The 12,957-nt window shown below is 37.2% G+C and overlaps 2 protein-coding genes across 3 annotated transcripts in view; both read right to left on the minus strand.

Annotated features, from left to right (window-relative positions):
• LOC115239002 overlaps window positions 1-395 on the minus strand; it is a 1,798-nt gene extending 1,403 nt beyond the window's left edge. Inside the window, exon 1 of the mRNA XM_029813286.1 lies at window positions 1-395. Coding sequence (XP_029669146.1) covers window positions 1-258 — 258 coding nt within the window. The 5' untranslated portion in view covers window positions 259-395.
• Window positions 396-6,385: 5,990 nt separating this feature from the next.
• The window catches only part of LOC115238915 (ATP-dependent RNA helicase me31b), a 10,816-nt gene continuing 4,244 nt past the window's right edge, over window positions 6,386-12,957 (minus strand). Inside the window, exon 7 of one of the 2 annotated variants that reach the window (XM_029813100.1) lies at window positions 6,386-12,783. In XM_029813100.1, coding sequence (XP_029668960.1) covers window positions 12,487-12,783 — 297 coding nt within the window. In that variant the 3' untranslated portion in view covers window positions 6,386-12,486. The remainder of the gene's footprint in view (window positions 12,784-12,957) is intronic. The other variant, XM_029813089.1, reaches the window with a different exon arrangement.

Here is a 12,957-nt window from a genome sequence, read left to right on the forward strand (position 1 = left end):
TGCCGAGTGATTCGCCAGCAACCGGCCGTTCCAATACCACTTGACCTTCGCAGGTGGTATCGCGCTCACGCGGCACTCGATACTGGCATTCTCGCCGATGGTCGCCTCGGCGTAACGGCTGGCTATTAACAGAACCGGCCGGCAGGCGAAGTCGTCTATATCGAGGTCGGTGAAGGCACGATCGAGCAACTGTTGAGGGCCTTTGCATACAGGCGCCACGAGGGTCGGCACGTTATGCTTGACGAGCCACATTTTCATCTCACGCAAGTGGCAGTCGCAGGTCCACGGGTTATCGTGCAACTCGATGCTAGTGAGTTTCTTGAGCGGCTCGAATGTGCCCGGATGTAAGGTAAACAATCGATTGTTGTTGAGCTTGAGACTCTCAAGCAGCTCGAGTCCAACGAATCCTTTCGGTTCGATTTCAACGAGCTGCGTGTGCGACAAATCGAGCTTAACTAAATTCGGCGTGCTCTTGAACGCGTGGAAGCGAATTTTGTCGAACGGATTATTCGCGAGCACCAGGTCGCGCAAAAACGGCGTATCGGTGAAACTCGAACTGGGCACCGCAGTGAGTAAATTGTGGCTGAGATCGAGCTCGACGAGATTCGTGAGGCCGGCCAGTGCCTCGCTGTCGATCCGGTCGATACGGCATTCACGCAAGTAGAGACGCTGCAGATTCGTCAGCTGTACCTGTACAAAGAGGTTGCTCGGCAGGAGACGGATTTCGTTGCCGCTCATGTCCAGCACCTGGGTCTCCGGATCGATTCCGTCCGGTATACTGGTCAGGGAGCGATCCACGCACTCCACCGTGCGCTTCCCGCTCTGATGGATCGTTATTGTCTTCGTCGTCGTCGTCGTTGTCGTAGCGAACAACGGCGTATCGCAATTGGACTCTTTTCTCTCTTCCTATCGCGACACCTGCTTTCCCGATGAGTCCCGACTTGGGACTCGCACGCGTCACCTCAACAACAGCCGAGAAGTGTCTTCGTCCGCACGGGAAAGGCTCTCGGGACCGATCTTATGCCCATCCTTTTCCTCTTTTCCGCGTTCTCACGTTTCGTCGCACTTGTATCTCTTTCTCTCGTCTCTTCCTTTATTTCCTATCGTTTTCTATTTTTTACATTCGATTCTCCTTTCACTGGCTAACGTTCCTTTCATACATCTTGCGCGCCTCGAAGCTTATACGAATCCACACCATTCTCCGGAATCCTTGCTGCGCAGCGTGGCGAATCACGAGAGGGAGCGAAGTTGAACGAATCCGTCTCGTCCATTCGTGATTCCTTTTCTAGCATCCCTTTAGTGACTACATACATTCACTTTGCATTCTTTCACTCTCGCTTCGAGCAGCGCACTCCGTTCGGCGAGCCCAAACAGCGTCCCGAAGATGTCCCCTCGGATTTTCGATCAACCACTGTATCAAGTATCCATTGGTGATATCACACGTGCGCATACGCGACTAGTTCATACGACGTCACTACTAGACAGACAGGCAGGTCGTTGTCGTCGTTGTTCTTACGTAAATCTATGTCTATCAATATGCACCACTCGCGCGTCGTCCCCGACGAGAAGCTCCTCGACGCCTTTGCCACGTCTCGTATCGACTGTAACCGCACCACTACTACTACCAGCGGCAGCACCACCACCACCACCACCGCCGCCGCTACCACCGGCCACCACCGCCACCACTCACATCACCGATCGTCGTCGCTGCTACGGAGACACCGCTGACACCCGAATTTTCACGAGATACCCCGTCGTGCTATCGCTCGAGCGTAACGCTGTTCTCGTTGCACGGGGGCCAACGTACGAGGGTTCGCGAGGATCTCCCCGATAGGGGTGCCGTTCCCCCTGCCACTTTGGTTCTTTCTCTCTCACCCTTCCTTACCCTGTCGACCCTATGTCGCTTCTTCTATCTATCGCTTTTGCGCGCGCGCGTTTCCTCGCTCAGGAGAAAAAAAGTACGGTTACGGCGACGCCAGCGACGCTTAGCGTCGTCGTCGTCGTCGTTGTTGAAATGCGAGACTGCGAAACGCCCGGCAGCGAAACGGAGAGACACCCTCTCGCGCGGCTTTCCTCTCCTCGTATCTTCATCTCGCGTCGTCCTCTCCTCCGTCCGTCCGTACGTATGTACCCCGCTACTATCCCCGCGCCTCCTCCCCCCTTCCGCACACGCCAGGGTTGCTCGGGAGGGAAAACGCCAACGCGAAGTAGGGCGCACCCTTCTTCCGTTCTCGCTACAGGGTGGCTGGAGATACTCGAATAATGATGGTAAGGTATCGGACGAGTTTGACGATTAAAAACAAAAGCCGAATCATTTAAGTTTAGAAATATTAAGAATCTTAAGACACACTGAAATATTTAAGACAAAAGAATTTTTATTCGATGTCTTGTTACCATGATATTGGACATTAAAAATTCGAACATATAAACAGAGATAATGCTCAATAAAATTTTCATCAAGAGCAACTTTGGAAGCTTAACGCAGAATACGGCTTCCTTATAATGATTTGAATTTTTTGCGACACCCTATATGCCGAGTATATACACACATGCACACTAACACACACACATACGACCACCGTGATTCGAGTCTATGTCTATACCACCCCTTGTACCCCGCAACTATGGTGCGCGTACGTTCGCAAACGTCCCGACATCTACCTTCTCTATCTTGCTTTCTCTCTTTCTCGTTGCTATCCTATATATATATCTCTCTCTTCTCTCCCCCATATACTCTCTCTCTTCTTCTCTTTCTATATATATATACCTACGGCTACTCTCTCTGTAACAAATCCCCACTTCCAACCCCCGGCGGCGGTGGTCGTGCGCTCACCGCGGCAAGTCGAATCGGGAGCGTTTCCACCCCCTACCAACGGTCGGGGGGGGGGGGGGAAACCCCACCCTGGTTGCGGGAGGAGGGAGAGGGGATACTTTCTATCCCTAAACGGGTATGACGAGGGGCGCGCGCATATCGTAGTCGTCGCTATACTCGCCACTCGACTACTCTCCACCACCCCTCGAGCTCGCCGCGAACGTGCCTCGGCGCTTTGCGTCTCTTTATCCTCGGGAACTTTCCTTCCCCCTCGTTCTATCCCGTTTTGCCGATCTCGCTGCCGAATCTCGTACTCTCGACATATCGAATGCTATGTCACACACATACAGCGGGGAGATATACGGGCTATTTCGCAAAGTGGTTAAATGCACTGCCAGATTACGGGGTGGAGGACGGCGTTTCTGGCGCCCGGCGCCGTCGTCGACCCGACTACGATATCCGGCTACAGAGTCGTAGAATTCCACCGTAGAATTCCGTCCGCGTGTCAGGCGATTCGGGATCTCGTAAGGTCCCGTATTCCGGTCGCATACTCGGCGCTAAACGCGTGCTTCTCCGATTCTCGTATTATACAAATAAGCGCGGCGATTCCTTGAACATTGATTACGAAGTGATTCAATTGTCCGTCTGTCCTTTTCAACGTTCGGTATTTAGAAAGAGAAAGAATTGACGCGATAGAACTATGTTTATATTCAATCTTAGAGACGCGACAATAAGATATTTTCGGTAATGAATTTTCACAGGAATAGCAACATGCGCGTAAAAATAGATATTTTTATTCATCATCATTTGTCAGAATTGAAAACACCCTATTCTTTCGCATCTTCAGACTTGGGTAACATACCTCTCCGAATTGACAGATATCCTAGGGATGGGTCGGATGGGTCGTAGAGCTTACACTCCAATGGCCACGCTTAGCGCTAAATGTGGCAGTGGTTAGAGGCGAGAATACGGGTCAGAATATTCTTCCTTTCTTTATTCCGCCTTCTTTCTCCAGCATCCTTGTATCTTTCTCCTCCGCTATCGTCGCCTATATATTCGAGCCGGTAGGATGTGTGTGGCATACGGACCGTATGCCACCTCGACCGTACAAATCCCTCTTTCTCTTTCCTCCCCTCTGCTCTTTTCTTCCCATTCTCCAGAGTCTCGATCCTGCAAACGACTCGTGGAAAAATAATTCAGAAAATGAGAGAGCCACGACCGTAGAAAAATGGGGTACGGATGAGGACAAGAGAGATGGGAGAGAAAGAGGCGGTTAGATTTGGCTACGCAGCGAGAAGAATGACACCTTGGCAATGGTAAACGAGGTGGAGAAGTGACTCGTAGTGTGTCGTGTACAAATTCTCCCTGGAGGACCTCTTAGACCTAATTGGCCGTCCGAATCGATATCTGCCCGTCCGTTGTCGGCAAAATTGCGACAGTATCCCTCTTTCTCTCTCTCCCTTTCAAGAAAAAAAAAAGGATAATTCAAAGTGACGAGAAAATAAATCTTACGGAATTGGTCCGGAAAAGAATCGTATAAAAATGCGCTTTCTTCTATCATTTTATTTAGTATTTTATAAAAATAGACCGACCGCGCTGCTGTTTGTTTAAAAAATAGTTGTAAAATATTGATGTAATTTAAATTATTGATTATATAAAATATATGATTGGAAAATGGACACGCAAAAACGCAGATGTGTGTATTTTTCATAAAGTTTGATCTTCTCTATATAGATAGGAAAAAGAGCTTTAATTTAATTCTTCAATATGCAATATTAATTGATACGATGACTTACTCACAGGAAAATCTTTTCAAGATAAGATCAAATATACTTTAAAAGTTTCTACTTTAAAATTAAAAAGAAATAAACAAAGAAAAAGACTCTTTACAAATTGCACAAGCATGTAAAAATGTATAGGCTCCATCGGATTCTGACAAATGCACTGTGGGATTTAAAATGTTATACTATTAGATTGTGTAAGAGCAAATCTCACTCGTCACTTTTCACGATTTGTGATGAGATTGAAAAAATACATCTCATATATACATTCATATATACACACAAAATTGCATGCTTTCTCAAGATTTTTATATGATAATAAATCATTTTCAGCTGATACTTCATGAAAAACAGAGGCAAAAATAATAGATAAAATATAAGACTAGGTAAAAGCAAACGCAAAGCTTTCCTTCTCTGTATCGATGTTACACTTAACAAGGATGGATTCGCAAACGCTAATACAGAGATAAGGGAGAGAGATTATAACGCGTCTTTGCGCGCATGATGCATTAGACGATGCCGTGTGGTAGCACGGCCGAACGACGCTATTTAAGCAACTACTTAAAATCAATAACAGCCCAACATTTATATCGTACACCAAGGGTCTGACAGCATAATTCTTATGCCTTCTTCTCCGCCTTCTCTCTCGTATTTCGCGTTCGCGAAAATTCTGCTTTCTTTCCCAGATCTTCCCTTTGAAAGAGCCCGAGAATCGCAAGGAGCTAGAGAAGCTTACGTTAACTGATACGATCGAACTATGGGTGTTTATCCGATAATATTGAAGTATCGATGTTTCATTTTTGATATTGTACTTTCCACATTAATATTTCATTTTTGCTAACGTTTCGCGATATTGAAGAATTCCTGTATGTATTATTTTATATATATATATATCTGAAATAATTTTTTTAACAAGTTGCATAGCTACGAGCTTTATATTCAATTAACTCGTGTTATTTATGCAATTTACTGTTGTTCTAGAAATTATATTATAATATTCTATTTGTAACTTCTCGATGCTTTCCTTGTGATACTCCAATACTATTGGAATAATTTTTCGTCAATATTTTAACATCGGTATCAATATTATATAAAAATAATATCTTTGTTTTAAAGCAAAATATTGTATATAATATTACGCTTGTTCCATATAAATCTATTAAACGTGATTATAGAAGAAAATGCATTAATGTACTTCGTCTCTTGATAAATCAGTATGAAGCGTATATATACATACAAGGACAGTACCTCGGTATCTCCATATATAAACGTCGTACTTTATGTAATCTGCTTGAAAATGTGCATTAGCTCTAATAATCCTTAGATATACCTATACAATATATTGCAGATTATAACAAAATTCATGTTTATGTTTCGAAATATAGGTATATAATGAAAACGGATCAACAAAAGCTTTATGAGAGAAATCAGATATGTCTAGAGAGACAATATGCATTCTCTCTTTTATAATTATATTATTATATCTATTATAGATATCAATACTTTGCAAACGATTATACGCACCACAATTCGAAATAAATAATAAGATCAAAGTTTTTTGCATAACGCGAGAAACAGATTTCGTAACGAGTCAATTAAAATGTTCATTCTCGTCAAACCTAGTAATTACGGAATTTCAAGCAAAATCATTCATACCACAATTCTGAGAATTTAGTATTGTATGCCGTCTAATAATCTTATTGAAATACCAGTGAAATAGTGTTGTTTTACGTGAGAGAAAGTTTAAATCGAATACTCTTTAGGATTTATGACGTAAAGAAGATATATCGTGTACTGAAACAGAATTTTTATTAAGGGACGACACAGACGAGTTTTGCTGTTTTGTCCCTTTAGGAAACAAAATTGACATACGATTTATTAGACTGGGTTTGAGCTAACAGAGTGACAAAGATAAATAAAAAAAAAATATTGTTTTCATATATAGTCATGCGCAAACCCATCTTTACAATTTAGGAAAAGAAAAACAATAACATTGCTGGAACACGGAAACAGCTTGTAATTTTGCTTTTGTAAATATTTTTCGAAACGATAACAGATAACGAGAATAATTGTCTTGACAAATGCATATTAAAAATCAGAAATACAGAGTATTTCATTTGCGCACAATTACGCGTGAGTCGCGAGTTATTTGGATACTGCATAACATTGCGAAATCATTTTGATATTATAATATATTTTTTTTATTAATTGCGTATGCGATTTTAATTATTTCACTTATAAAATACAAACGCAAAAAAGTTATAGAGAATTATAAGAGCCGCACAAGAAAAATTCCGCAATGTTACGCCGCTTGTATTTACGAACAACCGAAATTCTCAGATTTCAACGTCACAAAATAAATCGATGTCCGTTATATAGTATCGAAAATTCTCTTCGTTCATATTTCGTTAATATAGCAATATCAATATAGCAATATTAATACTAATAACAAAGGGTATTATATAATACGCTGTTCAGATATTCCGTTTAGCCAGAATTGGTTCCGCAATTTGATATAAACACAAGTATATAATAATAAGTTCTTTAACAAAACGGTAAAGCATGGGTATAGTCGATAAACTGATATTGTTTTACATTTCAAACGAATTATACTTTTTTTTTTGTTTTTTTTTGTTTTTTTTTTGTTTTTTTTGTGTTTCACATATGTATTGGAGATCTAATTCCAATACCATTAAAATCGAGCTGCGTATGTTATTCGAACGCGGAAAGATTGTTTGTCTGGCCGCTTAAGTTTCCACGATGCGATAGATTCTTATTTCGTTTGTTGAGAATGTGCTTGCACGCAGCTCGCCGCATTAACCAATGGAAATATAAATTCAGACGAAGGTACGAGATCTACGATGTTCTAATTAGAGAGCTCGTTTTTAAGATGTTCCCCTTCACTTTTACGATTTAAATCGTAGATATTAAGAAATAAGATTTACTCCCTCCCCTAGATGATCGGGGAGCGTCCTCCGCAATTCTCGCATGCACCCGGATGTTAACATATTTACTTCCGAAATACGTATTTCTACGTCGTACGAATTACATTCGCTTACTTTCATTTCACAAGGGCATTCCTTGTTATATCCAAGATAAGTTATTGGAACCGCACTTGGAGATATTTCGTGGGCCAGACGAGAAGACGTGGTAATAAAACAAAATACCAAAGTAAAAAAGATTTACTTTGGCAGTTGCAAAATGTGTCACGGACATATATATTTATTAACTTATCTTCCAGCATTTTTTGGAAAAGGATATTCGTCTGCAATATGAAATATAAGAACGGCAAATTACCACATTCTTCAGTCTGCTCACGTAACATTGCTAATCAATGTTTCTTCTTCTTTTTTTTTTTTTGTATTTTTAAGCCCACTTTTTTCTAAGTTTATATATCCACTTCGCATAAACATCATTCTTTAGAAAGAGTCAAGTAAAGCACGCAATTTTGTAGATTATGTATATTAATAAACAAACGTAATATCTTTCTCTTTTTCTCGTTTGCATAGGTCTCTAAAATATATATATTTAAATATCGTATTTCAAAATAAATAAGAATTTAAATTTGAAAATAATTTTGACTAGAAAATTTTCATAATTGTTTACAAAATGTCTATAAGATTTTAGATGAGAAGATTAATGTTTGCTTATTAGCACGGGCTAGTTGACTCTTTCAAAAGTTGAATAAAATACATTTCGCAAAATAGACTCCATAAAATGGATCTATCGATGTTTCCAATTACAGCGCAATAAGACTAAGTTTTTCCCCTCCTTAGTCTCTGTAAGATTGCCAAAAAAAAATTTCGAAATTGTTGTAAGCAAAATAAGAATAATAGAAGAAGCTAACAGAATAAAAGCAGATTTTCGTAGTTTGCAAACGGGAACGTTTCGAAGATTATAGTGGCGAAAAAATTAGTTATTCCGTCGAACCCATTTGTGTTTATATATTAAGTACATATAATGTCAACCCGAAATGGGGGCAGTCTATGATCAAATTACTATGTTCTGCTTCAACGAGAGATAATAAAAACAAACAATAATTTGCCAGATAATGATGGTGACGTTACCATGTGACGTACCATATATAAAATAAAGGCTTTCAAAGATCAAAGTAAATCGAAAAACCAGCAATTATATATATTATATATATATATATTTGCTACGATTTACGATAATTTATTAAATTTTGTTTGTGTCAACGTTATCATAATAATATTATAATCATAGCACTAAATATACCATAAATAACCGTTTTCCTTTGCCAGCCAAAATTTTGATTTGATATATATATATATATAGCATTTGAGAATTGATCAATAAAGATATAATAATAATCGCATATTCGGTAAACATATTTGAAGAAAAAAGATCAGAGAAAGATATTATATAAACAACATAAATGTATATGCAGCAAATTAAGATGTAATATAACTTTTGATAAATTTGCTGCTAATTTGTATATAAACAATTTTCATTTTAGAAATGAAAACGTGATAGTGTTAGTATTTATTCACGCATCATGTTTCCCGTTAATTTCTTAACAATTTCCTTCCCAATATTCGCGTGCATCGCAAGATTTTATATCATGTGCATGATACATGATGCTTATATCCGTTTCATGAGATTTTCTAAATCAATTTGTTGAATCACACGTTTTTCTAATTGGAAAAGTAAATCCAATAATAATATATAATTTAAATTGTTTTACCTATTATAGAAATGTTCACAAATAATAATGTCGCCCCGTATTGATCGATCAGATTTGTATACAATATTACATCATAATCTAATATATATTACGGTTTCTTCCTTCACATTATTATCTACTTTCAAGCAGAAGATAGTATTTTGATCAAAGAGCATCGGATTGACATTATATGTATATCACCAATGGCAAAATTCTCACAGTATCAACACTGACTTCTATACCTGCACTCAAGAGATTTTTATTTGCCAGTATAAAAGTCACAACAGCAGCTAAATCGTGGTTAAAAGAGAAGTTTTGTCAAATCGTAGATTATCGAAGAAACAAATAGAAAAGTAAGATCAAAAAGCATATATATCGGTAAGCACAGCAAGTCGTACTCAAACATATTTTAATTATTGTGCCACTTTTCGTTTCAGCACGCATTTCGTTATTATATGCAACTACGAATGTAAGAAAATAGTTAGAAGAATCTAAGCGTGTCTGCGAAATGGGAGTTCCAAGTTCCAAGATAATAACATAAATAAATGGTAAACAAAAACGATAATCGCGAGCTTCATTAAATTTTTCTTTTCATAGATATCGACAAGTATGTGATTTATGAAATATATAATATTAATAGAATCTCTCTCCAAAAATCTTCGTGAAATCTTGGATAAACACGTGCAGGGAAACGGTATGTTATAATGAACAGAATCGCATGGGTATGTAATCGTATATCTGTCAAGTTGGTTACGTCTCGACGGAAAAATGCGAAACCAACGAGTAAGCTACTGTTGCGCCTAATATAATAGTGCCAAAAATTTAATACTAATTTTAATTAGCACGTATGAAGTAACTTATACTTTTGTAGATTAAAATGAACAACCATTTGTCTGGATCAACACACATCTGTTCAATGTTCAATCTTCACAATATCACTTTCCTCTCACATTTTTGTGTGTGTCAGCAATTATTATCTCATTACTGTACATCTATCCTACAGTCTCCATGATAAGCTCACCATTACTGACACCGCAACTCTAAATACATTTTAAACCACCTTCACACCATTAATATTTCATTTAAAGACGATTTGTCTCAAACATGAAATATTTTGGTATCGCCTGTATTATCATCTGTACGAATCTCGCATTCATAAACCTAAGTCAAATTGGCTGGTGGGCTTCAAATTATAAATTTCGGTTATAGTCACGCATTGCAAACAATGAATTTTCTATATGCTTGCATGTTTCCCTGCATGTATTTATCCAAGAGATCAAAAGAGAACAAAAAAAAATTACAGGGATTAATTACTTATATAGCATTTATAATGCAAAGTATAGAGTGAATGTAGACATGTGAAGCTAGGCATACACACTGAATCATACTGCAATGTAAAAATAGAGCAGATAGAATTTCGACATAAAATCTCCAAGAACCTCCATGAAGATTAAAATGTTTTAACTGAATGTGTGATTATAATTCATTTATATAAGACATTCATTGTTCAAATTTTATGAAATCACTTCAAAAATGGAATTTGTCACAGTATTTAATCCTTTTAAATAAAAGAATGCTTTGTACAAACAAATTGAAAATTTTAATTATTGTACTAAACAAGAAAAAGATGAAAATTTACTTGTAAAACACTAAGTATACTAATAAGTGAGCTGAGTAATTGTAATTGAGAAATGAACTTTAAATTCACTGGAAAGATTGAAATCAGTTCAAAATTTGTTACAATTTGTGAAAGGATGTTTAACAGTATTAAGACAAAACAATACTATAAATGTTTAAGTAAAGTGCTGTATAGACAAAGAATAAAAATCCCTCCAAAGGAGATTTTTGGAGGTTCTAATCGATATTATCAATAATATATAACTTTGGCAATTATTTTACCTTTTTATGAGAGATACAATATAATAGTGATGCACCCTATTTGTACATTGCATATGATTTAGCATGTATGCTTAGTTTCATGTGTCTACATTCACTCTATTTTGCATTACTCATTATATAATTTCAGCAATTAATCCTTGAAATTTGTTTGTTAAATCTCAGTCTCGATAGAATGCTGTTGCATGATTAAACGTAGATTGTGATTGTAGACATATACGTTATTATCAGCATCAGAATAGGACCTTTGTTTAATGGAGTCCACCAGCCAGTTGTTTATAAAAAATAATTATATAAAACTAGTCAATTGTACAACCTCTGATTCTCAATCACAGTACTGTAAAAAGAAAATCCAATTGCATTAAAAAAAAAAGAAAAAAGGAAAAGAAAATTCTAGCAATGAAAGAAGAAAAGCAGATTAAATACACAGAAAAAAAAAAGATTGTTTTAACATTGACAAGTGATTTGAATTTCAGAGTTGTATGACAATATTGACAGATAGCAAAATCAAGCCATGATCAAACATTACAACTGATACTTAATATTCCAAATTTTATTAAATTGCTAAGAGCAATTTATATGTGTATAAGATTATTAAAGTCTAAGGGCAATTTATATGTATATATATGCATGACAGTACAAAAGTAATGAGCATATAGATTAGTATGCTGTACTCAATGAGATTGGCCGATTTCTTTTTTCTAAATTATATATGCCCCTTTTCTTCATTGTATTAGATGAAAACAGAAGCAAAAAAATACTGGAAGAATGAAGCTGTTGTATAAAAATCTTCTATTAAAACGATGTTATGTGTATCCGCATGTAGTATTTACAATTATGATAAAATGCAATGATTGATTATTATGTTATTCACATATTTGTTTACATATTGTGCATCTTGATAATGGCTTGACTCTGATTTGCTTTAGCTTATGTACATTTAAATGTATTTATATACAAAGAATGACTCATACCAACATTCACGCGCCACATCAATCACTCAGCTCACTTATTACGCATGCTTAGTATATTTTATTTACAAGTGAACTTTCATCCTTTTCTTTTTTAATACAATGATAATTGAAGTTTTCAATTTCTGTTTGTACAGAGCACTTCTTTACTTAAATCATTTGCAGCACTGTTTTGTCTTTAATACACTGGTAGACACCCCTTCACTGTGACAAATTTCACTTTCAAACTGAGTTCACTCTCAATGTATGCCTTACATAAATGAGTCACAATCACACATTCTTCTCACTTAAAACTTTTTGAGCGCTTGTAAAGCTTCATTTTGCAACAGAGTATCGAAACTACTTGGACACATTACCTTCTTCCATACTATTATTGTCTTCTGGTCTCGCTACATACAAACTAGGATCTATCACCTTTGGGATAGGTTTAATTTCTGTTCCAAGCTCTTGTTCGATACGATGTAAGTTGAAGCGATCCTCGTACGTGATTAGATTAATTGCTATACCTAAGTGGCCAAATCTTCCAGATCGACCGATTCTATGCAGATATGTCTCTGCCATTTTCGGAAAGTCGAAATTAATTACGACATTCACAGCTTGAACATCAATACCACGGGTAAATAGATCACTGCTCACCTGCAAAAAAAAAAAAAGAAGTTTCCATTTCATAGTCAAATATCAAGTTTGAGTGTCATTGTTATAGATAAATTAAATTATTATGCAATTTATTCTAATATTTATTACTTGTGTCAGAAAAGATACATACATGTAAGTGCACATGTATAATGTATATATATATATATATATATA

Source organism: Formica exsecta, unplaced genomic scaffold (genome assembly GCF_003651465.1).
Source record: "Formica exsecta isolate Colony F162 unplaced genomic scaffold, ASM365146v1 scaffold116, whole genome shotgun sequence".
Taxonomy (NCBI): Eukaryota; Metazoa; Arthropoda; class Insecta; order Hymenoptera; family Formicidae; genus Formica; species Formica exsecta.